This window comes from Triturus cristatus, chromosome 4_1, assembly GCF_964204655.1.
Source record: "Triturus cristatus chromosome 4_1, aTriCri1.1, whole genome shotgun sequence".
NCBI classification, from domain to species: domain Eukaryota; kingdom Metazoa; phylum Chordata; class Amphibia; order Caudata; family Salamandridae; genus Triturus; species Triturus cristatus.
In genome coordinates this window covers 1,206,244,906-1,206,272,491 of record NC_140585.1, presented here as the reverse complement: position 1 = coordinate 1,206,272,491, position 27,586 = coordinate 1,206,244,906, and the positions used below count along the sequence as shown (strand labels likewise).

The 27,586-nt window shown below is 43.8% G+C and overlaps 1 protein-coding gene across 2 annotated transcripts in view; it reads left to right on the top strand.

Annotated features, from left to right (window-relative positions):
* Positions 1-27,586, top strand: part of SENP1 (SUMO specific peptidase 1) — a 164,878-nt gene that overhangs the window by 24,512 nt on the left and 112,780 nt on the right. For both annotated transcript variants that reach the window (XM_085654535.1, XM_085654534.1), the window contains exons 2-3: positions 20,011-20,053; positions 23,098-23,255. In XM_085654535.1, the coding sequence (XP_085510661.1) occupies positions 20,050-20,053; positions 23,098-23,255 (162 nt within the window). In that variant the 5' untranslated portion in view covers positions 20,011-20,049. The remainder of the gene's footprint in view (positions 1-20,010; positions 20,054-23,097; positions 23,256-27,586) is intronic.

Here is a 27,586-nt window from a genome sequence, read left to right as displayed (position 1 = left end):
GACGCAGAGAAGGCTTTTGATAGGGTATCGTGGCATTTCCTAGAACAGTGCATGCGGGCTTTCAACCTGGGAAACGCCTTCACAAGGAAAGTTATGGCACTATACGATAATCCTACGGCTCGCATTGTGGTCAAAGGGGCTGTCTCTGAGCCCTTCACGCTGCATAGAGGGACAAAACAAGGTTGCCCCCTGTCCCCCTCACTATTCTTACTTGCACTAGAGCCTATGATTAAAGACATCGAGACCAATGAAGAGATGAAAAGATTTGCCATCAATGAGGTCACAATTAAGCTAGCAGCGTATGCGGATGACATCCTTGTTGTCACTGAAAGCCCTAAAGCCTCCATCAAGGCCTTCATGGAATCCATAAACAAATATTCGGCCCATTCCGGCTCTAAACTTAACAAACCTCTCAATTTACACACCACTAGAGACATAATGGGGGATTCGGGTCTCGCTTGGCAAACCAGCTTCGTTAAATACCTGGGCATCTACTTTGGCAACGATCTTAAAAACACACTGGAACACAATGAAAAAATGATGTTGGACAAGATAAAGAAGCTGCTGGAGGGTTGGTCGCCGAAATTTATTACGTGGTGGGGAAGGATTGAAACAATCAAAATGATGGTAACCCCAATGGTCCACTACCTGGCTAATATACTCCCTCTAATTCTCACTGACGACTTCCATCGCAAAATAGATAAGATGTTGAATAACTTCATCTGGCGTGACAAAAAAGCAAGGATTAGCCTTAAAAAACTAAGACTGGGGAAAAATCTAGGCGGATTAAACCTGGCAGATTTTAGACCTTCCAAACGGCCTTTTTGGCAAAACAGGGTTGCTACTGGATTCTACCAAACCAGGAGTACACACCTGCTTGGCTGAGAGTAGAAAGAGCTATACTAAATAACCTCGAACCATTAGCACTTCTGACAGCCAGTAAACATAAAACGTTAGTAAACCCTATACTCCAAAATACCAGAAGCGCCCTACTGAAAGTAGACCAGAAGATGAAACATAGAATAATAAATTCGAGATGGGGAATCACTATGGGCAAACAATAAGATAAAATACAAAGGCAAACCGCTCTTTACGGATACGTGGAGGAAAACCGGGATTTCCCACCCTATTCAACTCGAAGAGGGAGAGAGTCCCACCACTTTCAGCACGCTAAAAACCAAACTCAATTTGCCAGACATTGAACTTTATAATTTCCTAAAAATCAAAATAGCACTGACCAAAGCGAGATTTTCTACTACCAAGCCTTCAATCATCCAGTATATGTCCAACCTCAATAAAATAGGTCACCAGGTGTCACACATTTATAGACTTCTACGACCGAACACATCGAAACTTAACGAGAAGACACGTAATTACTGGGAGTCGCAGCTAGGAGTTACACTGAGCTAGAAAGAAACCCAAGTACTATGGTCCTCCCCCACAAAAAGTAAGATAACCCCTGTACTAGCTCAGACAAAATTCTGGACACTCATATATCACTGTCCCAAAGTCAAAGCTTACTGGGAGAAGATCTTTGCCTTTCTAAACGACATGTTAGGATGTTCCCTTAAAACTGAGTTTGCCGCCCTGGTAACAGGCCCTATTAAGACAGAGCCAATCCCTACTCCTACTAACAGCAGGTGTAAAAATGGATCTAAATAAATGGAAAGACGCATCCAAGGCATCGTTTAAGGGATGGCTCAACTGGGTGACGTACCTTAGAGGTGCAGATACGGTGGCCCTACGAGACTCACCGTGGAGACAGCCCGACAGGGGAATGTGGGCATCCCTGGACATGTACTTAGACACCTATGAACCTCCCTGAAGAAGTCTAGTATAGCGACTTGGACTCCAACCTTTCTAGACAATCGCGAGCAAGCTTTCTTCTCTCTCCGCTCTGGTCCCTTCTCTCCGCTCTGGTCCCTTCTCTCCGCTCTGGTCCCTTCTTTCCGCTCTGGTCTCTTCTCTCCGCTCTGGTCCATTCTTCCCTGTACCTATCTCTGACCTTTTACGAGAACAGAGGGTCGGGGGCAGCCTAAAAAGGAAACCGAAACAAACATAAAAAGACTTTACCTCAATTTGTACAACCAACAGACGCTGCCCTGTAACATCATGCGAGACAAGGTGCATGTTATATATTTGTTTATGGTTTTGTTTTGGCTTTCGTATATGACAAAATCTCAATAAAATCTTATTGAAAAATAAAGGATTGCATTCTTGCCTATATATAACACAGTCGCAATTTTTAAAATTTTATTTTACCGATCTTGTAAGTGCACAAAAACACTTTTGTGGAGACCCTGCAGCAATTCTATGTATGTCTACAAAAAGAACAGCGAGGGGGAGGCAGTGGGGAAGCAGGTGGAAGGGCAGCAATGAGGAGTGGGTGTGGGGACAAATTAAAAATGAAGCTTTCGAAAATACAGCACACAAAAGAGAGAGTAACACTGGGGCAGAGAAAAGAAGCACACGAAGAGCTAGCAACAATAAGTCATGGGAGCATTGAAAAAAGTACTCCGCAGAGAGAGCACCATGAGGGTAAGAGGAAAAGCAGAGCACAGGTGTGGGTAGTTGACGTGGTTTAGAGAAGTATAAGAGTGAAAGAGATGGAAAACGCATGCGCTCTGATGGAGTGCGTAGCCCAAAAAAAAGACAGTAGTTTCCAGAAAGTGTGCAGTGGAAGGACACAAGTCTACCAGTCAAGAGGTCGGTTTAGAGGTTATGCTCCATGGCAGGGACAACGCACAAGATAGAAAAATAAGCCATCAAATAAGAAGCAAAGAAATGAGTGACAATAAAACTAACCAATCGTAAGCAGTTGTCAGGCTTTAATCACGTTTTAAGTTCTTGGTAAGCTCACAGTAGTTATTACACAAGCAAGTGGAAGCTGCCAGGTCGGGTAAACCTAAAAATGAAGAAAGGAGGAAGTCCTGCTGCCCCATTGCTTGGTGCCAATATTTCTGGATAAAACACATTTCAAAATTGTATTTGCTACAAGTGTTGATATTGTGCAAACATTTTGTGCACACAATTGTTTGTTTTGATTTTAGTCAAAAAAAGATTAAAGAGGGACACCAGAGAAGATGATTAAGCGACAATAACTATTCACAGTGCAGTGTTTTTAAAAACGAGTTCTCTAAGGAGCATTGAAAAACTTGTAATGACGATCCTGAAACCCACAATATATTAGGACATGGACACCACCTAAGATTTTGTATGTTTCCTCCTATTGGAATTGTAGTCTAAGAATCTGTGCTAAGTAACTAGCACGCAACACTGAAGCATCTGTTAAAACACCTGACTATTTTCCTGCATCCAGTGAAGCACGCGGATTACATGTTATCTGATAGAGATTTCTAGCTGTAGATTCCTTACCTTAGAATTTCCCAGGGGTCAAGCTGGATCCGGAAACCTTCGGCTGAGTAGTACCCCTAGCACGCGCCGTTGGGTGCCTCCATTTGCCTCCCTGTGATGTCAGCGTTGTTAGCATCAATTATGATGTCACGGTCACCTATATATGCGCCACTTAGGCGAGTGGACGTCTGTTGTTTTTTTTCTGCGCCAGTTAAGCAGCGATCCGGGAAGAGCTACATCTGGAAAGAACTACCCCTCTGTCGCTATTTGACAGGTAAGGAGCACCGACGCTCTAGGCATGGTTCTGCTGAGCTCGAGCTAGGGTAGTCTTCGTGCCTCCTTCCTTTTGCGTGAGCCAAAGCTACCCCTGCCCAAATTAGAGTTTTACTGGGCTATGGGCGCATATTTGAGCTGGCTGACTCCTCTGGTAAGCCTTTGGGCCCTTTGGGTCTGGAAAGGGTCCTTTGGATTCAACGCTGTCGGGCCTCAGGGATCTGATTCCAGATCTTGGACGATGCCGGTCGTGCCAAAGCGACTTTCCCCGACGTAAGACCCGAAGTCGGTGCCCACCGGTGGTTGCAGCCCCATCCTTCTCCCCAACAACACAGAATTGGATCTGCATCGCTCACCGCAGATTCTGGTACCAGTAGAACCCAGAGGTTTTATGTTGTTGCCTTGAGCAAATTTATGATGTTTGAGGCAAGGGAGAGGAGTGGGAGGGGTCTATGGGCCCTTAAGAACACCGGGATATGTCTGCAGAGCAGATGGACTAGTATGAGGAACTTGGGGAAGCCAGTGGACTGGACACATCCCCAGATGCTGGCATCTTAGGGGCCTTCTCATGGCATGGTGGTAAGGAGGGCAGCTAAGCTCCTTGGACTGGAGTTGCCCTCTTTGCAGGTCTCCTGACAGAAGTGTTTTAGCCTGGGCCTTCCACTTCTGAACCCCTGTTGCTCTTCAATGAAGCACCTACTGATGTCTTACTAGGCACGTCGTCAAAGCCTAGCACATGGGCTTCTGTTAATACAACAATTGCACACCGCCTGGTTCTGGGCGACCCAAAGTTCCTCAGACAGTACCCACCCCTGAAAGCTTGGTGGTGCAAACTTCTACTTCCCAGGGCTCGTTCCCCTCCGCCCCTCCAGACAGGGAATCCAAGAGCTTAGAATCGCTTGGGAAGAAAATGTTTTCTTCCTACTGCCTGCCATTGCGGTCTGTGAATACCGCATGCTTATTTGGCCGTTTCTCCCATTCCCTTTTGGAGACTGTTGTGCAAGTGCTGCCACAAGTCCTGGAGGAGGTCCGAGCTGTGCTCTCCCAGGCAGTTAAGGTCGGGAGAGATGCAGCAAAATTCACCAGCAGATGTAGACTTTACACCCCATGCCTGGCGTGGAATGTCTGACTTATTGAGCGATGTCCAGGCTAATTTGATGGGCATGCCCTTTGATCTCGTCTGTTTGGTGAGAAGGCACTCTGCCCTGAAACGGTTCAAGGATTCTCATGCTTTGAACAGATCCTTGGGCCTTTCTACAACACCGCGTGTCCAGTCTAGCTTTTGACAATTTCGTGGTCACAGAAGGGGGTTCCTGCTGTGCCAGCCTATCCCAGCCACCGTCCTGCGCAGACTTCCCAATTTGTGCGGGGACGTGGACGCAGCTCATTCCGTCCTAGGAATGGAAGCCAGGAGCCGCAGCCTCCAAGCACTCCTAATCTGACTCTGCAAGACCACACCATTCCAGTGGGAGGGAGAATCGATCATTATCTCCCCACTGGAGTTCCATAAAATAGGACAAGGGGTCTTTTTCAGATCATTCAGGGTGGCTATTCTTTGCCTTTCCTTTCCCTTTTCTTCCTCCTATTCTGCCAATTCAAGTATGTCTGGCGGAGAATCATTTTTAAAATTTCTCTAAGAGAAAGTTACCGCTCTCCTGGCCAAGGGGGCTTTAGGGAGGGTCCCGGTTTCAGAAGTAGGCAGTGGCTGTTATTCCCGCTACGATCTGATTCTGAAGAAGAACAAAGGGTTACGGCCCATTTTAGATCTTTGGACAGTCCATATCTTCCTCAAGAAGAAGAAGTTCAAGATGCTTACTTCACTTCAGGTCTTATCTGCCCTGGACCAAGAAAACTGGATAGTATTGTTGGATCTGCAGGTTTTTCCACATCTTTCTGGGCCACAGGTGTTAACTGTGTTTCAAGGTAGGCCATGAGCACTTTCAGTTCACTGTACTCCCTTTCGGCCTTACCGTTGTCCCTTTGGTGATCACCAAGGTGATGGTGGTGGTGCAGTTCATCTGTGCAGATTAGGGATTTCGGTCTAACCCCTACCTCGATGACTGGCTATTGAAGGCCCTAGGCTGTTGTCTCCCTTCTTCAGACTACGGCGAACCTCCTGCATTTGTTGGAGTTCTCTGTAAACGTGCTGAAGTTACACCTGAATCCTTGTCAGACGCTCCCTTTCATTGGAGCTGGTTTTGACACAGTGCAGTTTCCGGCCTATCCTCCTGAGCAGAGAGTTCAGGACATTCAGGTTACGATTCTGATGTTTCAGCCTGATTTCGGTGAGACTGACTCCGAGGCTGATGGGCCTCATGGCCTCCTGCATCCTGTTGGCAAAGCACGCCAAGTGGCGTATGCGGGCTTTGCAGTGGGACCTGAAGTTCAGTGGGCACAGCATTGGAGAAATCTCACTGACATGGTCCAGATCTCGGAGGGAACTGCATGAGATCTGCAGTGGTGTTGGACGAACCTCAATTTGGTCGAAGGCAGACCACTCCATTTCCCAACCAGATTACATAGTGGTGACATATGCCTTACTTCTGGGATGGGGCGGCTATCTGGGAGAGGTGGTAATAGGGGACACTGGTCTCTGGCAGAGTCGGGGCTCCACTTCAATTTATGGAGCTTCAAGCAAGTTGTTTGGCTTTGAAAGCATTTCTTCCCTCTGTCAAGGTGAAGTTAGTGCAGGTGTTCACGGACACCACCACCACCATGTAGTACTGCAACAAACAGGGTGGGGTCGTTGACCCTTTGTCAAGAGGCCTTGAGTCTCTGGTCATGGCTGGAACAGCAGGGCATAACCCTGGTGGTTCAAAACCTGGCAGGATCTCTGAACACCAGGGCAGACTAACTCAGCCGTTGATGCATAGCGGATCGCAAATATCGTCTCCAGCCGGAGGTAGTGCAAGGTCTCCTTCAGCTGTGGGGAGAACCTTGGTTAGATCTGTTCGCCTCCGAAGAGAACGCGCAGTGTCGGCAGTATTGCGCGCTGGAGTTTTCAAGGCAGTTATCGTTCGCCAACGTTTTCTGTCGTGAGTAGAGCTCGTCCTATTGTACGCCTTTCCGCCCATACAAGTTTTGCTCAGAGTTCTGAAGAAGATCAAGAATGACTGGGCGCAAGCCATTCTAGTGGCTACGGACTTAGCAAGAAGAGTCTGGTATCCAAAGCTTCTGAAAATGAGCATTGATCCTCTGATCAGGCTGCCCCTTCAAGAGGATCTTCTGTCGCAGTAGCAGAGGAAGGTCTTCCACCCAAACCTTCAACTCTTTGCCTCCGTGCGTGGAGATAGAGCTGCGGTAGTTAATGGCTTTTGACCTTCCTTCCGAACTGTACAGCGTTATTTTAGCGTCCCGACTGCCCTCCACTAAGTCGGTATATGCCTGATGTTGAAAAAAGTTTGTATCCTATTGTAATGAATGGTCTATTGACCCTCTTTCTGCTTCTCTTTTTACTGTTCTTTTAATTCTTACCCTTACCCAACAGGGATGTGCTGTGGGTACTCTTAAGGGTTATCTTTCTGCTTTTTTGCAGATGCCAGACCAACCCTCTCTCTTTAAGTCTCTAATTGTAAAAAGGGTCTTAAAAGGACTGGGTCACTTGTTGCCGCCCATGTCATGCCACAGTGGGACCTTAATCTGGTCATGACTTTTCTTGTGTGCTCCATTCGAGCCTTTGCACAACTGTCCCCTCCGGCTTCTTACAAACCAGACCGCCTTTCTGGTGGCGATAACATCTGCCCGCCGGATGGTGATTGAGTTGCAGGTGCTATCATGTAAACCCCCCCCCCCCCTCCCCCCCCCCCTCATGATGACTTGTGCCACCGCCGGGAGGGTATGGCTATGGTATCTATTCTAAGTTAAGAAATCTGCAGCTAGAAGTCTCTATCGGATGAACAAGTTACTTAGCTTCGGTAACGCATTATCTGGTAGAGACTCTATTTAGCTGCAGATTCCTTATAGATCGACCCATGCCTCCCCTCTTTGCGAACTTATTTGTAGGGGTTAGGGATACACCCTTTTCAGGGCCCTAGTTTTGGCACACACTTACGTCAGTCACTTCATGGCTCTGCGCTTCTGGCATGGTAAAGTGAAAAGTACTGACTTCCACGTACCTGGTTGGCGCCTATATAGGTGACCGCGCCATCATAACCAATGCTGACGACATCACGCAGAGCTGTATGGAGCCATCCGATGGCGCACGCAAGGGGTACTGCGCACACAAAAGTTTCCGGATCCAGCCTGATGCCTGGGAAAGTCTAAGTTGAGGAATCTGCAGCTAGACATTGTCTCAACCAGATAATTTGTTACTGAAGGTAAGTAACTTGTTCATTAATACTACAAGCTTGGGCTGTTAAAGAAAAATAACTTTACTGTTCAAAGCATGCAATGTTATAATCGCATGGTGTGCATAGAATCCTCCTTCAAAGCAGTGGTTTTTGATAACAGATGGAAGTAGCATGTAAGAGTATATTAAGCACTATTTGGCTAATCTGTGGTGGTCTGTTAATATGTGGGCAGATGTCCATTTTACAGCTTTGCAGATGTCAGCCATTGGATTGTTGATAAAAACATCTGTTGTGGCTCCCTGTACGAGTGAAGAATTTTAACGTATGCATTTTTATCTAACATACCAGATTTCAAAGCATTGAATGATCCACCTAGCAATTCTGGCTTTCTGAGATGGTATAACTTATGTCGGCATGAAACAGTTTGCTTTTTCATGAAATATTTACAAGTTCAATCAATTCTAGTACATATGTGCTTGTCTAACACCTAGTATGTGCCAACACCTCTCTGGAAGAATTTATGGTTGGTAAAAATGTAAGTATCTCATTGGACTGGTAAATATGAAAAGGCGAGACAACTTTTTGTAGAAACTGTGAAAGAGTGCATAGTATCATCCTGCTGTTGTGTACATGCATGAATGACTCCTCAATGGACAATGCATGTAGTCTACTGACTTGGCGTAGCAGGTTTATTACCTGTAGTAATTCCTTTTTCCGTGTGAGGTATAAGAGAAAGCATAAATGTAATGGTTCAAATTCAGAGCCCATTATCCTGGTTAATTTAGATATTTAGTTTCCAAGAGAGTACTGGGATGATTCTTGGCAGAATAATACTTTTTAACCATTCCGTAAAAACATTTATGATGGGGAATTTTATGTATTGAATGTTTTTATTCGCACTTGGCACTTTTAATGGACTTGATTGGCTAAATAAATCTATTTCGAAGGTGGGTAACCATTGCAGTTGAACGTACTCTTTTGGATGTTTAAAACAAGCCCAGCTTTACAGTATTAGGAAATGCAATAATATAAGTATTTCATTCAAGCTTGTGCAGTAGCCTGCGTTTCTCAGAGGTCCCTGGTGCTTGCAACCATAGATGTGCTAAGCATTCCTCTAAGGGATGTGCTAAGCATTCCTCTAAGGAATATAAAGACCAAAACAATACATGATACCATGATTATCAGCCAGGTGGTTACCTTTCTCACTGTCTGAAAATATAACATAAAATGAATTGGAATCAAAATTTGAAACGTTAGCACTTTATCCATTGCTGGGAATTAATCACGGATCCCAGGAAATAATGGCGGAGAGACAATCACATTGTAGGTGTACACCAAACTTTAAAGCAGAAGTATAGTTTGAGTGTGGAGTAGGCATTTCTGTTGATTTGACAAATCATGTGATTGGGAAAATGTTCTGCCACCAGTCAGTGATAGGTTGTGAACACCTTTGGTTTCAATTTGATGTAGATTGTCTGTCTTTGAATTCGTAACATTTGACACTTACCAAAAAGCACTGTTATCTCCTGTGAGTTGGATGCCTAAGCTCATGGAAATAAGTGACTGCAAAATAACTGCTTGATCTGTGGTCCTCTCATAATTGCTCATGGTCACAGCACTTGAAATGTTTCGGGGTATAGGAATGGTGGTAAAGTTCCAAGTTATTTTGAGGTATGAGAATAGAATCTGAATATAAAACATGTTTCTTTTCTGTAGGTGGCACTCAAACTTGATTTCTCCCTTTTGCAACAAGGCAACAATCTCTCTGTTGGGCTGGAAAATGAACTTTGTTTATCCCCTTTTGCCAGGTTATGTAGGGACATGGTATTGTATACAATACTCGTTATTGTTTTTACAAAGCGCCTATCGAGCTGAGCTTTATGAACTTCATTGGTGCAGTACGAGCCTCCATTTGACTTGGACCAGTGTTGTGTGATTGGGGAAATGACTGCTGAATCATTTAAATTGTTTGAAGTTCTCTCACTCGTACATTTATTTAACACAAAATGTACCACCTGTGTGCTGTTAAGATTGCTTCAATGGCAGCTGTTGGTCAGTTTGCAGTTATTCAGTTTGGTATGATTGAGTTTGATAGGATTGCCTTAAACTGGAACCTGGTATACAATGTTTTCCTCTTCCCATCAGAAGACATGTCTATTAGATGCTGCTGGACCTTACAGCGAAACTCTGATAGCCAAAGCCGTGCATAGTAATGTGTTGGTGTTAATATGCCTGCTCTACTGGGAAACAGCGTTTACAACGCATCCATGACAACGCAATGCCATTACCACACAATCAGTGGTCATGGAATCAATAGAACTCCACCCCGACGCGGTATAGCCCCCTGTTGACCTGTCCTTGAGCAGATTGGAATAACCAAGTTTTAAGCCTCTTTCTGAGCAGCAGTTCTGAGGGTTCCATCCTCGGATGGAGAGGTGGGGAATTTCAAACTTTTGCTGCTAGATTGGTGCCTGAAGATCTAAGACTTCGACTTATATATATTAGGGCAAGGACGTTTTAAGGTTTAGAGATGGGTGATGGTATTGGTTGGCTAGGGTATTTTTAGGGTTTGGGGTAGGTAAGGGTATTTGATTGGCAAGTGAGTTTTTGGGGTTTCAGGTGGGTAAGGGTATTTTTAGGATGGGTTGGGTTTAGGGGTCGGGGTTGAGATGTGGCCTAATGGCTAGAGGGGTCGACCTCAAAGCTGGGGAACCGGGTACGCGTCTGCAGGGACGCTCAACATCCTGGGATTCTGGGCAAAACACTTAATCTCCCGTGCCTGAAAATGAATGAGTCCAACTGTAATGCAACTGGTGCTCATATAAAGTGCTCTGATACCCGATACTTTTGGGTTGAGTTCGCGCTATATAAAACTAAAATATATATATATACACAGTAGAGGCTGTCATTTCAAACTGAGGAATGTCTCACACACTGCCAACTTGTGAAACAGTGGACAGACATTTTGAGACTGACTGCAACATTGATGATGTGCATCATTTGTGTTAACTAATTGTTACATGTTTAGATGGAGAACCAAGATGGTGTTTTTTAGATTGAGAAAGGCAGTTGATCTGCCGAAACTTGTCTCGTTTACTGCTGGGTCAAGGAAGGCCTAACGCATTAAAGAAACAGTTGAGGATTTTGGAAACTTTGTATGCGTACCCGTGTCTTTTTTGGAAACGGGGATGTGTGTGAATATATGTATATTGTATGGTTACTCCATGGAGCAAAGCTGCCTGTTGTTTTACGGTGTGGCATGACAATTTATCATCCAGAGGCGAAGCCTTTATTGGATAGGACCCTAGTTTCTTATCCTCAACAGAATTTTAACATCATCTTCATACTTCTCTACTCTGTGTGTCTCATGGATTCAAAGCTGTGTGATCTGGATGATACGTACCAGAACTTTGAATCAGATTGTGTGACCCTATGTGGTGCCTGCAGTTGCAGGACTGGAGTACATGATGAAACATGAGATGTTTTTCTCTTCTTCGATATGAGGAAAGCCATAAATTATGGGGATATTGCCTGTTTAAAGGTGAGTTTCCTGTACTCTTAGGTGGTTTTTGTAATGGTTGTCTGTCCACCAACTGTTTTTGCATTTGTCATCCCAAGTGGGACGGGTATGCCCAGACGTGGGTCCTGTGCTCTCCATGCCACTGGAATCAAGCTATCCTTGCTGATGAGGTGAAACCCTGAAACCTGTTCTAGGATGCTTTGTTTCCAGTCCAGCGAGGACCTGGCCTGGCAGTTTGGGCTGGACTGCTCCCATGGGGCGCAGGGTCAAGACAGATTTGCATATGGCTGGGTTAAAAACTGGAATGACATGGTGAGCAAAAGAAATGATGGATTTAGGCCCAGATCTCTGTACTGGGGTGAATGTATGACATTGTTCTGCATTCTGTCCATGAACTGTTGTTTTTGCTGTTGTTTTACTGTGTGGCATGACAATATATCATCCAGAGGCGAAGCCTTTATTGGATAGGACTCTAGTTGCTTATCCTCAACAGAATTCTAACATCATCTTCATCCTTCTCTTCCCTGTGTCTCTCATTGATCCTGAGCTGTGTGATCTGGATGATATATCCCTGAACTTTTAATCGGATTGTGTGACCCTATGTGGTGACTGCAGTTGCAGGACTGGAGTACATGATGAAATATGAGGTGTTTTGCTCTTCTTCGATATGAGGATAGCCATAAATTATTGGGATATTGCCTGTTCAAAGGTGAGTTTCCTGTACTCAGGTGGTTTATGTAATGGTTGCCTGTAAGGAAAGGCCCCTTTTTGTATGGTCACCTCCTAAGTTTTGGGCAGATGCTGATGGTTTTTATGACTCTGCTAGTGCACAGGAGCCTGGTAACGAGACCTCAGTGCATCTGCCATGTCATAAACTGTGTATGTTTGATTGGCTTATACCCAATTGGCATAAACTAACTTGCTATTAAGTCCCTAGTATATGAGGTCCAGGACCTGTAGGTTAGTGGGTCACAACAGGGATTTCAGCTCTAGTTCTGCCACCCTGGGTGTGACAAAAGTAAGACGTCTCCCTGTCTGCCACTGCCGACCAGAAGGCCAACTTTTAGAACTGCTAACTTTACTTTGCCATTTAAAACAATGACCAAGCCCAATCTTCCTTTTTAGGTCGAGCCTTGACAGCGCATGCCCTGTCTGCAAGATCTGTTGTTATCTCTTATGTTAATTTGTCGCTCGTCCATGAATTGCCATTGGCTGGTACCTGTGGCATTCTGAAATGGTGACATTTCATTGGTGTTTGTCCCTCCAGTCTCTGTCTGTTCCCGCCCCATGGTAATTTCACAAATTGTTTCTTTTGGTCATCTCAGCAGGCGTCTATCTCAACTCCTCATGCTACTTCGCATCGCGATGGCTCCTCCTCCCGCCTCCCATCTGGAAATGCAGCCCATTCTTTCCTTGGCCATCCCATCATAATGCTTCCTCATGACGTGACATTCATTAACGGCTTTTATTTACCCGAGTGTCTCAGCTTCGAACGGTTTTTGTTTACCAGAGTGTCTCACCTTCAGCAAGTTCAACCATTTACAAATACGGCATTGTTTCAATTCCTTTTATGTTGTGATGTTGTTTAATTTGAATTAGTATTTAATTTGGTACATCAAGGAGGGGAGAGCCGACACCAAGACTCAAACTGTGGTCTGGGCTCCAGTCCCAATGTCGGCAGCTTTGTATGTTGTGCCACATTCAGCACCAACTATAAAGTTTGCTGTGTTTAATGGCGGTCTGAATGGGTGGAAACGTGGCATGTTGATTCTATTAAACAAGCATTTGCAATGCAATAGGTCTCGCAATTACACCAGTTCGAGCTATTGGCATTGTAAATGATAATACCTTTTTATTTTTGTTTTTAAATCATAAATAAAAGGCATTGTCATTTATAATGCCAAGAACTTAAACTTGCGTAAATGCGAGACCTATTGCAAATGCTTGTTTAATATATGCAAGTAACCCCTAAGGCAGGCCCAATGAGTCTTAAAGCAGGGTGGGGTATATTAGATAGTTGAACATGTACTTTTACATGTCCCAGCATTAAAAACTCACACTTGTATTCACTGTGAAAAAAAGATAGTAGCGCCATTGGGGTGTACAGAGTTGCGAGCTGGCGCCCCAGCTTTTCTAACTTCTGACTGGGACTACTAAAATTAATTCTGTAAAATAAAACATTTTGTTGCATTATGCCAAAGTTGAATTAATGTAACTTGTTGCAGTGGGCAACTTCTGTAGAGTTTCCACTTTGTTAACCTAAATGCCCTGTGCCCATCCACGGTTGCACACTGGGTTTTTCCTCACAACAGCTTTCTGCCCTTGGTAGACGTGCAAACGACTCCCAGGATAGTAGAAAATAGAAGTCCAAGCGGGATAGATGTGTTCCTGTCCCTGGCATGAAGACACATGGGTGTTGGCCCAGAAGGTGAGGTTCAGAGTAGAAGCCCCCTTTAAAGGTAAAATGGTGAACTCTTCGAAGAGGGTCTGCCCTATTGTTTAGGTAGACAGGCTGGCACTCAGAAAGGAGAGGGGGAACCAGTTGCCAAAGTGATTTTTTAGGGGCATGTAGTCCTCTTCGTAGTCGCACCTCTGGATTGGGCTAAGGAGCTCTACAGTCCGAGAGAGGCGTTCTGCCATCTTAAGAATAGACAGAATGGGGAATTCTGGGATATCCAGATGCGACACTTCGCATGAAGTGGGCCTCAGGAGTGAGGGAACCTAGCTACTTGACTACTGGCTGCAGCAACCCTGAGTGCGCTTACTGGGCATCAAAAGAGCACCCCTGGCATCCAGACCTCCGATATTGACAGGCTGGAGGAGAGGACTGAAGAACTACTACCCAGCTGCACCAAGGGCCCCACGAAGAGGTGCTGTACCAACATGGGAACCTGGTGGCTAGCGAAGGAGACAGGAATGTGCCTGCTGTGTCCTGCTTGTGGAGAATTTGTTTACTCAGCCCAGCAGAAGTAAAAGACTCCAAGGGGCAGCTAGCTACCCCCCTGTTTCCATCACAGGGCCACAACAGTTGAAGAAGTTTGCTGTGTCAAGTTGGTAGCCCAGATTTTCGCATCATGGCCAATCGCTGCTGTGCATCACTGGAGGCCAGGACCTGCTGCTCAAAGTTGCCCTGGAGTCTGCTGTACCCGGGAGAGTGGTCAGAGTGCAGCCTGGTTGCCGAGAAGGCAGGTTATTGACCATGGATGGATTCTGCTGTAATCATGATACTGGGCGACCAAGTTTTTGAACCGAGGAGTAGCGGTAGGAAGACACTCGTTGACTGTATCACATCCACAGCATCCTTGTGCATCTTGTATGCCTTGCATCAGGACCACTTCCAAAAGGATAAAAGTGCCTGAAACTGATTGAAGACTGATTCGCCCTCCGAGGTTGCTGTGTCTGAGGACCTTGCAAGTCTTCTTGACTAGCTTTTTGCCGGAGCTAGTCACCTATAGTAACTGAAAGTAGCCACTTTGATACTTAACTAATTTGTTTCTTGAAAAAGTTTCTTCATGTCAAATTAGTTGAACTTGCCAATGCTTGTTCGCAGTTAAGTAAAAAGTGTGTATTTACTGCACCTTGTAAATTCTGTATTCCTGGAACCCTCTGGTGCATCTTTTTCATTTTGGGTCTAAAATGCAATCTATTTTTAGGTCTCGCCTGAGCCAGCGCATGCGTTGCTCTGGCTTGACATTTAGAGAGTGGGCTTTAAAAAGCCGACCACAGCTTTTTGTGTGGCCTAGATCGTGCGGTTACACGCAACGTAATGCGCATTCCTCACATCGCTCGATCGGGTGCCATCTGGCTTTCCTCTCACTTGCTCTCCTAAGCGTGCGCTTCAACGCTCCTCCCCTTCCCCCACCACAGAGCACGCCTTGCGGCCGCTCGTCTTGCTTGCTTTGATTTAAGCTTGTTTGCCTCGGCTTTGCTCTTTATTCGCTGCATTCGTTTCCTGTTTCCTCCTTTTCTTCCTTCCTTCTTTGATTTCTTTTTTCCATTCTTCTTCCTTCCATACCACTTTCCTCCATCTTCCCTTCTTTCCTTTCTTCCTTCCTCTCGCTATTCCATTCTACCACCCTACTCTTAACATCTCTCGCCCTTGTTTTCTTACTTTCTTTCCCTCCCTTCCTTTTTGCCTCAGGTCCTCTTGTCTACACCATCAAGACAAGAAAGCCCAAGTAACGCGTTTTCTGGGTGAAAATGTGATGCTTTGTTGTCGATCTCCAGTTCTCTCACCAAGGATGGTATTAACCTGAATATTCGATTGTGTCCACCTTATTTCCTCCTCGTTGTCTCCCTTTCTTTCTTTGCTTGCGTGTTTCCTTCTCTTTAGAAAGTCACATAGAAATGGCTGGCTTTCATTGCTGTCCTGCCGCCCCTGTTCTTTACAGTGAATTCATGCCGGCTCCGTCCCTCCCCACTCTCGGTTTACAGCTCCAATCAACAGTGAACAGCTTGCTGAAGCCCCATTAGGGCATTTTCAGAAATATGTAAGCACAGTGCTGTACTGGAATGTTAATAACTTCTTTCTATATGAGCTGGCAGAAATATGTAAAGCGAAAACACAATTAACTGAAAAACAAAGCATGGCCATAAACTTGTATTTGAACAGAGGCTGAACACGTTGCAAAGCAGTTTTTATCGATCTCCTAATGTGCGAAGAAGCTCGAAATCCGGGAGCTGGTGACCAGTTGTAGTGATTTTTAGATTTGATAGTTTCTCTCAAGCGCTATTCCATTCTACCACTCTACTCCTAACATCACTCGCCCTCATTTTCTTTCTTTCCCTCCCTTCCTTTTTAGGTCTCGCCTGAGCCAGCGCATGTAATCTTGTTGCTTTCAGCATTCCACAGAGTGTTTTCATTTTCACTCTTCCCCCCCCCCCCCTCCCCGGTCGCCTCTTCCCCCTCCCAATAAACCCCAGCCAGATCGCCCTCACATCCCAACATGCTTTATTTAAACACTACAGAGTCCATCTTTTTGCTGCCCCCACCTCACAAACCTGCAAACACTTCTCCTTTCAATCCTTGTATTTTTATACAATTGAAACAAATGTTTCAAAGCGCTTTACATGAGCACTAGTTCCTTTACAGAAATTTGCCCAGAATCACAGGATGTAGAGCCTCCGCCGATACGATTCCCCAGCTTTGAAGTCCGGCCACTAGCCATTACTCTTCATCCTGTCCCCTGTCTTTTGTTATTGCCATTCTGTCAGTGATTCTTTTTTGCCTGTCACTCCGAGAGGAAAGAACAGTTGATTCAGGGCCGAGACCTTCATTCGTGCTATATAAAAATGAAAAACTAAGGATGAATAATCTGGTGAACGTACATTGCACTGCCTAAAGTATCTACAGCCTAAAAGCTGCCATCTGGGCGCATTTTACGCCAAAGATTGTCACAGAAGCTGCATCAGAACTTCTCCCCCCCCTCAGAAGATATCAGGCACATATTTACACACTCCTGAAGGCTTCAGGAAGATGACAAGTGTTGTAGAAAATACATATTTGGGAGCATTGGGATTACATGATAAATCAGCATGACCACAGCATCACTCGGGGCCAGCACAGCATCACTCGGGGCCAGCACAGCATCACTCGGGGCCAGCACAGCATCACTCAATGACAACATTGGCAAAGTCAATAGCTCTACCTAAACACTTATAAGGCCCCCCAATGCATAGCTGATAGGTCTCGCCTTTGGGACATTATTAGTGTTTAGTTATCCAGCACAATATTCTTAATTAAGCAACATCAGATGTTGCATGGCTAAACACTTATAAGGTCTCAAAAGCAAGACCTATTGGCTATGCCAATGCTTGTTATAAATTGGTGTCGAATTTCTTGAGTGTCGTGTGTTTTTTTTTTTTTTTTTTTTTTCTTTTCTTTTTTTTTTTTTTTAATTGTTTGGTGATCTTTAAATTGCTTAACAGTCATTCCTATGTGTAAGCCTGACTGCTCAGTCACAACTACCAAGAGTTGAGCTATGGGTTTGAGAAACTAGGTTGTCCAGTGTCTTGGACAAACTAGGTTGTCCAGTGTCTTGGACAATGTGTTTTCAATATTCCATGATATGCCTGTGGTTATTTTGTGTCCCTTGGTGGTATGATTGTCAGTCTTTTGTTTTCATTTCTGTTCTGCTTCAAAGTCGGAACACTAGTCCGTCCCAAAAACTATTTCTTGACAATTTAGTAAGTGTGGGCGGAGCTTGCGTTTTTTAATTCTGCCGACTTACCTAAAAATAATTCTGAGATTCCGCCAAGTTCTGCAAACGTGGAATTCCGGTCCGTCTCATCTAGCCCCAGAGTTTGTCCCACACTTTAAAATCTGCGTGAATGGAACTGTGTCAGATGGCGATGCTTCTTTTTGCCGCTCAAGTAGATTTTCTACTCTAGCAGCAGCTTTTGCAACACAGGCTGCAACTTTGTGACCTGCAACAACCGCCCATGTTGAGAAATCTCAGTGGGAGGCAGCTTAGTGCTTGTTTTTTCTCGCTCTCCAACGTAATGTCGGTGAGCCACACGTGAGAAGAACTCCACCATGCAGGGGTTGGCAGAGTTTTTGCCGTACTCCGTGCTCCAAGCAGAGCACAGAGCGGACAACACTCCATGAACTCCGCCAGCATAGTTTAGTGCCCACCCGTACAATTGTGTACTTTTACATGTATTTTTGAGGTTGTGGTGACTCTTGAATTTAATTCCATTTTCATAGTCTATCTTCAGCTTGATTTTAAGCTATAGTCTGAATTGACAACGCAGCTTTCACTAGACTAATATGTCATAATAACTAGAAAGGTGCTTTGGGTCGGCCACATGTTGGGAGCCAGGAGTACATGTTTTGAATGGGCAGAAGTTGGGTGCTTTCACTAAAAAATTGCTTGCCCTCCATAGCTGTGATAATTTTGTTTATCCAGCTGCATAAGCATGAACTTTCAGGGGCACACATATGACACTAGAATAGATAACTAGATACTTTGTTAGTTTTCCTCTGTCAGCAGCACAGATGGGAGGAGGGCATTTGTTAACACGTGGCTTTTTAGGTCCGGTTTGACAGTGCAAATGTCACCACATTTTAACATACACCAGTGTTACTCATCAGTTATTCTTCAGTTCTTTGCTTCCACACAAATGCATATCTACTCTTGTGCTACTTACTTTTCATGCTTAACATTATCATGCATCATTTCTTTAAAGCCAAACCATATTGGCATTGTCAATGCTTGTTTTTCTTTTGAAGCTTCCTCTCTCGAGGTGTTGGAAGCTTCTTTTAAGGCCAATGATCTTGAGGTCAGTCCCTGTTGTCTTTTTGGTACGTGTGGATTGACCCATTACCTGCTTTAGGCATAATGTTTGTACTGGGTAGTGTAGATTTGATTGTGTGCTCTGGCATTTAATTGTATTTTTGAGTTGGTATCCTTTTTTTGAGGAGGTGACTAACTCGAAGTCAGTCGGCATTTATATTGCCGGGCGAATCCATGTCTTCCGTTTCTTAGCCAAATTCAGCGTTGCCAAATTCCTTCTCAAAAAGCTTCCAGAGGAGGCTTGGTAGAACACTGCACTTCCATCCGTTAGTTTGCCAGTCAGTCTCGTTGGTGCTAAATGCGTCTTTTACAATGATCAGTTGTACATGTCGTACAATTATTTTCATTACAGTTCCTCCGTAAGCGTAAATCACATACCCTGTTAAGTCCTGACCAAGGGAATCTGGTATTACCACTTGGACAGAATTTAAATGTAATATTTCCCAGCCATCACCGCCCACTCTCCAACCGAGTCATTCCACCAGTCCTGTGGTTTCTATTTAAATTCAGAGCCAGGGATTGGGATGGAAATCTGGACATGGAGGGAATGGTTCAAATTTGTCCTCGGGGAATTTTGGATGAAAGAGTTGGAGATGAGTATAGAGCAAGCAAAGGGAGAGAGGGAAATATCCTTTTTTTAAATTTTTTGTATTCCAAACATTAATAATTTGTGAAGTGTAGTAAGCATTTAAATTAAGTGGGAAGCTACTATGGACACCTGAAGAGAGAACAAGTTCCAAAAAATATGTTTAGGAGGAGTGGAAGTAGAAAGGATGCATGCTAGTCACAAAAGGGTGGCGTGCTGTGGTAGGCATACAAAGTCCTTGATTTCTTGACTCTGGTGTAGGACTGGACATGACCGAAAGAGACACTTGTAAAGATTGGCAAGACTAGCCAGTGTTTGTGTGATACATTGTTAAGAAATTAGAGAAATTGATATGGAAGTAAGAAAAGGGAATGAGCTGAGAGGCTGATGCTTAGGAAGGAGAAAACTATGTGAAGTAGACACCGGACATCACTGCAGACATTCTAGTTACTTTTGATTTAGAGTACGGAGTTGGAAATGTTATCAGTCCGTGTACTTATATAATTGCATTTACGATTCTTATTGTGTCTGGATACTGATAGTACATATTAAAAAATGTTAGTTCATAGCATGCATCATTATAAAACCTAAAGGCATATTTGTCAAATATTTTAGTTACTTTCAATAAAGTTGATTGCAGTTTTACAATAGTGGGCTTTGTTGCATGTAACAAAGATTTTTTTTGTTTTACAGCGCGTCGGTTCTGGGAAATAAGTCCATGAAGTCTACAATATGGGTAAGCACTCATCTTCATTTGAACAGTCAGTGATAGCCTGGTTGAGATCCTTGGGGTGGCGGGGCTATATAAAGCAGCATGTTCAGTGGTAAAACTGAAACGATTTTGTTTGCATTTCCATAACATATGCTGCAGTTCAGGCTAATAATTAGTGTATCCAGCCACCATAATCGTTAAAGGTTTGGCAACGGCAAGCCGTGCATCAAGTGATGTTTACAGAAACTTGTTCACAGAACCAAGGCTCATGTAAAAATTATTTTCATTTATAGTTTTTATTTTGTCCCTGAAAGATAATAACCTAATTATTGAGAGTTTTACTCCCTTTTCTAAAGAGAGAACAACATAAAGTCAACACCACGGGGTATAACTTATAATGCTTTCATTTCTAGTGGTCGTGTGATAAATAATTTATATGACCAGAAAATATAAGTGGTATTGTGCGTACCTGGTGCACTATCCCGTACTTCAATTTCTCAATTATTATAGCAAAACCAAAAACAGAGTAGCCATTGAGATTGTTGAGGTCCTGCCCAGGACACTAGAAGTATTCGGAAGCGCTCACAATAGCATCAAAGGGAAAACAACTGAATATCTGCCAGTTAAATAATATTTCCTAACCAGCAATCTGTAATAAAGTGCAATCTGAACATCTTGTCCGTGTTCTTCGTGATTATCACCCAAACTGTTGAAAGGTGTAGTTGCCCCCACTCTGGCAAGGTCTTTGAGGACAGAATAAGTAAAGGGCCGTCCATTCCAAGCCAGTAAGTGGCATATATGTTTACCCTTCAAATTAAAGTATTGTCAGTTTTGGAGTAGTAACACATTATCGATACTATAGCTTTTGCCTGAAGCTCAAGTTGGTAAGTGTATACTTAATGCTTTGATTTGCACTAGCAACTATCAACTCAGATCAAACAAAGAAAATGTGAGAAAGAATTCAGTGGTAAAAGATGAAGGTGTGGATCAGACCAATTGATTGTTATCCATGTCACTGCAAACTGTTGAATACATGGAGCACATGATAGTGGAATTCTCCAAATGTGGCTGCTTTCAAAAGAAACCTGAAACACATACATTGGTGTCGCTGACCTTACTCCGATCCTACCCACCTTACTTTAGTAAACCATCTGATCCCAAAAAGTTAATATTTGTCATAGCGAAGACCAATTGAGGGTGGTGTTTTGATGTGTCGCAGGATGTTCTTCATTCCTGGAATGGGAGGCTTTTGTAGTGTGTATCTACAAGTCTTACATTAGACTTCGTACTTCTTTAGCAAGGTTTACTCGTTCGCCAATATATATATTTTTTTAGTTTAGTTTAGTCTCTTGTAAGTCACTTGACAGGGAAGGTGCAGGTGCATGCCTGTCATGACTGCTGGTACACCTCTGTGACATTTATTGTCATTCACAAGAATCATGCATTCGTATGTCTATCTTGACAAATATGTATCTAGTCTGCTTTGTCTCCGGTTATGCCATGTGCCGTAATGGCAGAGTGAAATGCCTATTATAGCATTTGACACACCTTTGTCTCCACTTATGCCTTTATGATCTGACGCATTCACAGTGAATGCTGTGGCAATCTGTGCACCCTTGTTAACTACTGCCATTTACCGGTGCATTGCATTCATATACCTATCATGATATCTCGATAACTTTGGAAAGACAGATCGACTGTGTTATCAGTGATCAAACTTTTGAAGTGAAATTAATTTCCTATTTTGAAAGTAAAGAGTAACTACAATTGAAGGTAATCAACTGAGTTGTCACCATTTGCCTCGGCCACTGCCTGCCTGCCACATTTGCCCCCTTGATTTTCCAAGTTTAAATGTCTCCAGTTCTCTCGATGACCTTTCCACATGTTTCTTAGTTCCTTTCCTTTTTATAAATTATCTATTCCTCAATGTCGAGGCCTCAAATTGACCCAAAAAACAACAGCATGCTATTCCCTAGTAATATCCCGTCCAATGCCCTCCACTCAGTTTTCTTCCTTTTGGGTACCCATATCAACTTCCAATTAGTTTCACCTAGTGATAACACAGGTACTCCAACTCTGTCCCTAGATGCTACTGCTCTGCTGCACCATTTTCATTCTGCCAGTCTGAACAACATACCAAATAAGAGAAACATTTGAAATGTTTCAGAAAGTGTTGAGCAACTAAGGAATGGTTCACTGGCATTAATGTTTAGTCAAATACCTGTGCTCAATTCACCAAATATAATTTACTGCCTCTGTTGATTTTTGTGTCTGTGTATTTATGTCTATGATTTAGCCTGTTTTAAAGCATTTGTCACTGTAGAAGCAAAACGTAAAGGACTTGTTATCAAACAGCACCCTAACTATTCAACTGATCTGCTCTGCTCACAAGAAAAACATTCACAAAAACACTTGCAAATACACACATATGTAAATTTCTTATATACATTACGTTTATAGTGCTGTGATTTGTAGATATTAATTGACCTCTGTATTGTTTGTATTACCCACTATTAACTGTACCATAACTGATAGATTTTTTGCTTCTGCATCAAACACTTAAAATATTTAATGTTAATCGTTTTCCTGTTTATTTGGTGAAACTTCCTAGTCCTCCTGGGTGATTTCAAATGTTCCTTTGCTGTAGATAGGGAGACACGACCTTCTGCAACATTGCACAGCGGCATAAGTCAATTACCGCAGTGTGTGTAGAATGTGATAATGTGCACCTCGCAATTGTTATTTTGCCTTATTGCAAACGTATACTGCATGGATCCATAAACATCCATGGTGAACATAAATTAGTTTAAGAAGCGGCGATCTCCCTCCTCGCCCCCCATGAAGACTGCTAAGTGTGTGTCACAGTTATTAATGCTCATCTCACATCACACACATGAGGTTGCGTTTTGCTTTTAATCCAAAAGGGAGTGATGTGGTATTGACCCAGTGTAGTAAATCCACATGACTCTCAATGATAATCAGTTGTGTGATATTCAAGGCAGTGAAGACATTTTTCGTTTTTTTTTCCTTTGTTGCACCTTACCACCATCTGTCTTGCACCACTGCAGATGAAAGTGTGGATTTCCTGAAGCCGGCGGCTGCAGAAGTGAAAGAAATGTTATGGGAGAACCATCGTAGTTCACTGAAGCACCGGAAAATGTTTAAAGCGCACCCGGGACAACAACGATTGCCTGCTGTACACGAACTAAGACTTTCTGATAATCCAGTATGTATTGCTTATATTTCTTCATGCACTGGTATTTATAATTTGGATTCCTACCAAAGTCCAGTATGCCACATGGAACGCTTAAGCTATTCACGCATTAAGGTGAACCTTGCTGTACATACGTATTGTCAGAAGATGCAGTGCAGAGACACCTTTCAGATAGCTGTAGTTTTGTTAAAACATTTGCAACAATAAACCGTGTTGTTGGCAACCATAAGATAAATGTGATGCATAGCTTTCTCTAGATTGATGAGAGCAATAATCTATGACACTATGGTTTATTTTAAATTTGCCCCCATTTCACATGTGCTCTTGTGTATCCCTTCATTTTTCTGTTTTCACCCCACAGTCCTCCTTTCTCCGGTATCCGATAAGGTATGTGCTGAAAAAGTCAGACTGTCACACATAGTTTCCCCTTATGAAACAAACCTTTGTTTGGCCCCACAAAGTAATAATTTCCTCCCAGGACATGTTGGTAGTTCACTTTAAAACTGAGAAAACCCCCAGCATCCTAAGCCCTTTCTAGATCTGACTCAAGCTTTCTCATTGAGTCCCACCTGTCCAGAGGACTTGCAACTATTTGGCAATTTCTATAGAAACCTGTATTAAATCGATCACCTATTTTTATGACCCCACAGAGTACTGGCCATATGGAGATTACATTTGACCTGGCCTAATTAACATTGGTGATTATCTTCAATAGCTAAGTAGTTCTGTTGCAGAAGGGACACAACATTAGGGGCATAGTATATTGCAAAATTAATAATAAAACCATGTAAAATACTGCTGCGCCATCAAAAAGCACAGTTGTTTAACACCATGCGATTACATAGACATTAACCATTTGTGATTGGTTTCACTGTGCCACTGGAATCTCCTTTAATATGTCTCCTTTTGATGATTGCAAGCTACCTTGAAGTAATGCTAAAGATGACCAATCGTTTTTTCAGTATTTTAAGTTTTGAAATGGAACCCCCCCCCCCCCCCCCCCCACAACTTCGTTTTTTTTGTTTGTGGGCTTTAAAATAAATTTTTTTTATGAATAATCGCAGGTTTGTGGGAACAAGGGCTATTTAAAAATACCGTGTTCCTCTGCCTAGGCACTCACATTTTCGAATCACATTACCTCATGGGTGTGACTCTAGGCCCTAAAAGACCTGGGACCTGCATGACTGCGCTGGTTGAAGTGTGGAGGAATGATTCGGGTGAGGAGTTATTGATAGGTTCATCTGGTTTGAAGATTAGGAATACTACAGAGAATAAAAAAAAATTCTGTCAAACTGTTTAGAGCATAGAAATGGATAGCCATGACTAGTTTTCCAAAACCTCGCATTGACATGGCGCCACTTTTCTTTTACTAACTCGCAATTAACAGTATTGTCATCCCCCATTTTCAGTGTTCTGTAAGAATGACATTATCTGACCCCATGCAAGATACTATTATGGTCTGCTGTTATGCTCTCTGAGAATTGGCCTGTTTGGGGTGGTTGGTATTCAAATTCCTAATCTTTATCCAATCTCTTTTTGAATCAGATCATAAAAACATCAATTCATTAAATAAGCCATGGCACGGTATTCTAAAACCGTATAAAAACAATTAAAACAATTAAGATGATTATAAAATTGCTGGCAATTTCAACACATTGTCCCTGAACAAAAAAAATAGTATTTAAAACCCGTAAGTGGGAGCACTCATAGTCTTTGTACAAATGTATTTTTTAATTATTTTTTTTGCTTCTTAGGCCGCTCTCACTTAAATAAAACCAGTTATTCCCGTTAGTGCAGCAGGTTATGTCGTCAAAATCCGCTTTCTCCTTTTTAGTTCTCACCTGGCGTAGGCTGCGCAGACATGCGCATTCTCGCTGGCGAGATTTAATGATTTACGGTAGCTTTCACTAGCGTGGTTTAAGCCCCGCCCCTCTTTCCCATTGGCTGGCGTCACCGTTTATGGTAAACGGTGGCCAGCCATTGGAAAAGAGCTTCCAGTGACGTACACTTTTCTCTTTTAGAGCCGTCCCAGTTGGACTGGCTGCCCCGACTTACTGCTGGCGTAAAAGGTTTGTTATCTTTATGGGGCCAAACACATGGCCCCATAAAGATAAGAAACCTTTTAGCACAAAAGGAAGTCAGGCGAGCCAGTCCAACTGGGACGGCTCTAAAAGAGAAAAGTGTGTCTGGCTTCTCTGGTGACTTTAACAACCGTGGGCTCTATACCCCGACATTGTCACGTGAGAGCTTGTCTCACTCTTCGCCAACCAGCAGGAAGTGCGTGCATATTCTGGGAACGAGGGGCACTTATGGAGGGGAGAGAGTGTATCCCCCCACGAGCACGAGAGTACATCTGAGGCACGTGACCGTGAGTGCACGTGTGAGGGCGTGTGAGATCCGCAGAGCCGTGTTTTTTGTCTTGCAATTTTATATAGCTTGAACTCAACCCGGAGGTATCATGGCGCTATACACGAGCACCAGCTGTTGCAGACTGGCACATCCAGGTTTTGTTGGGTGTGGGGAGATGAAGTGATATGCCCAGAATCACAAGAGGTTGAGCCGCAGAGACTCGAACCTGGTAACCCAGCTTCGAGGTCATATGCACTAACCGCTAGGCCACATCTTAATGAGTCCAGCCTGCAGGGACAGGGGCCCATGTACTTTCACTCCAGAGTGTGTCACTCCTGGGCGTGTCACTCTTAAGTTTGTCAGTCCTGTGTGTCTCTCCTGTGGTTATCACTCCTGGATGTATCACTACTGGGTGTGTCATTACTGAGCGTGTCACTCCTGAGTGTCACTGGGGCGTGGGGGTGAGCAAACAACCCTGTACTGGTCACCGTGTTCTATTTGTATGACGATGCTTGTTTAAACCCGAGATGCGCTTGGTGGGCGCTATACCCCGACTTTGTCACGGGAGAGCTTGTGTCTCACTCTTCGCCAACCAGCAGGAAGTGCGTGAATCTTCTGGGAGCGAGGGGCACTTATGGAGGGGGGCGAGTGCATCCCCCACGAGCACAAGAGCATCTCTGAGGCCCACATGTGAGTACACGTGTGAGGGCGTGTGAGATCCGCAGAGCCGTGTTTTTTGTCTTGTAGGTTTATATAGCTCAAACTCAACCCGGAGGTATCAGGGCGCTTCACACGAGCACCTGCTGTTCCAGACGGGCCCATCCATGTTTTGTTAGGCGTGGGGAGATGAAGTTATTTGCCCAGAATCACAAGAGGTTGAGCCGCAGAGACTCGAACCTGGTAACCAAGCTTCGAGGTCGTACGCTCTAGCAGTTAGGCCACATCTTATTGATGCGGACGCGATATGTGGTGGGGAGGGGGAGAAGCGGGAGTTGTGTGCGCGCGCGGCCAATGCTTGGAAAAACTAGCATTGAAAATGCAATAGGTCTCGCCTTTGATTAAGTTAAAGCCATTTGCTTTGCTAATGGTATTGTGTAGCAAAGCAAATGGCTTTAACTTAATAAAAGGCGAGACCTATTGCATTTTTTATGCTTGTTCTCACATATGCCCACAAAAAACATGCTACAGAAAAGTAGACAAAGGGGTCGGAGAGTGCCTTTAAAAAATACAGTGCCACCCTGCACTTAGTAAAGTTATAGTGCCTTAAAATCGGAAGGATAAAAGCTTTCCTTTCAGTATGGTAAAACTTGATGAATAATACTACATGTAGATCCGATTGGGGCAAGTAGTTGTCGCAAGGACATGGGGGCAAATCTGAATGTTTAAACTTCCTCACTGGGAGAGCTAAAATCAGAGGGATGTAATTCAGGCGGAAACGCAATAGAATGAATCTGTGGTGTGCAAAGCTAATACGCGACCGGTATGAAAATCCTTCCCCCTAATCTTGGCGGAATAAGATCACATGCAATTGTCACCTTTTGTTGCCGGTTCTTTTCTCTCCGAAGAAAGTTAGCCCTCTGGGGAAACAAATCAGTGATTGGTATTAATTTTTTTGTTCAGGAACAGCATACAGATTACCAAATGGATGCTCTTGGAACAAGGCTAAAAGTGTCCAAAGAACATACCCATTGTAGGAAGCTGGCTCTTTTAATATAGTGTACCTATTTTTGGTCTACTATGTAAAGAGTCCAGGAAAACCCTCATTGGTTTACAGAGACACACATAATAACCAAGATGCTCTTTTTAGGTCTCGCCTTGCTATCGTGTAAGCGATTGCAAAGCGAGACTATAGAATACGGGTTTCAAAAGTGCTCCCAAAAAGCGGATTGCATGGCTAGCACGCGCACAATCACGCGCATCGTGCCGCCATGCAATCCGCCTTTTGGGAGCACTTCAAAGGGTCCGCTCCCCCGCCCCCAAGTGCGCGCGCGCGC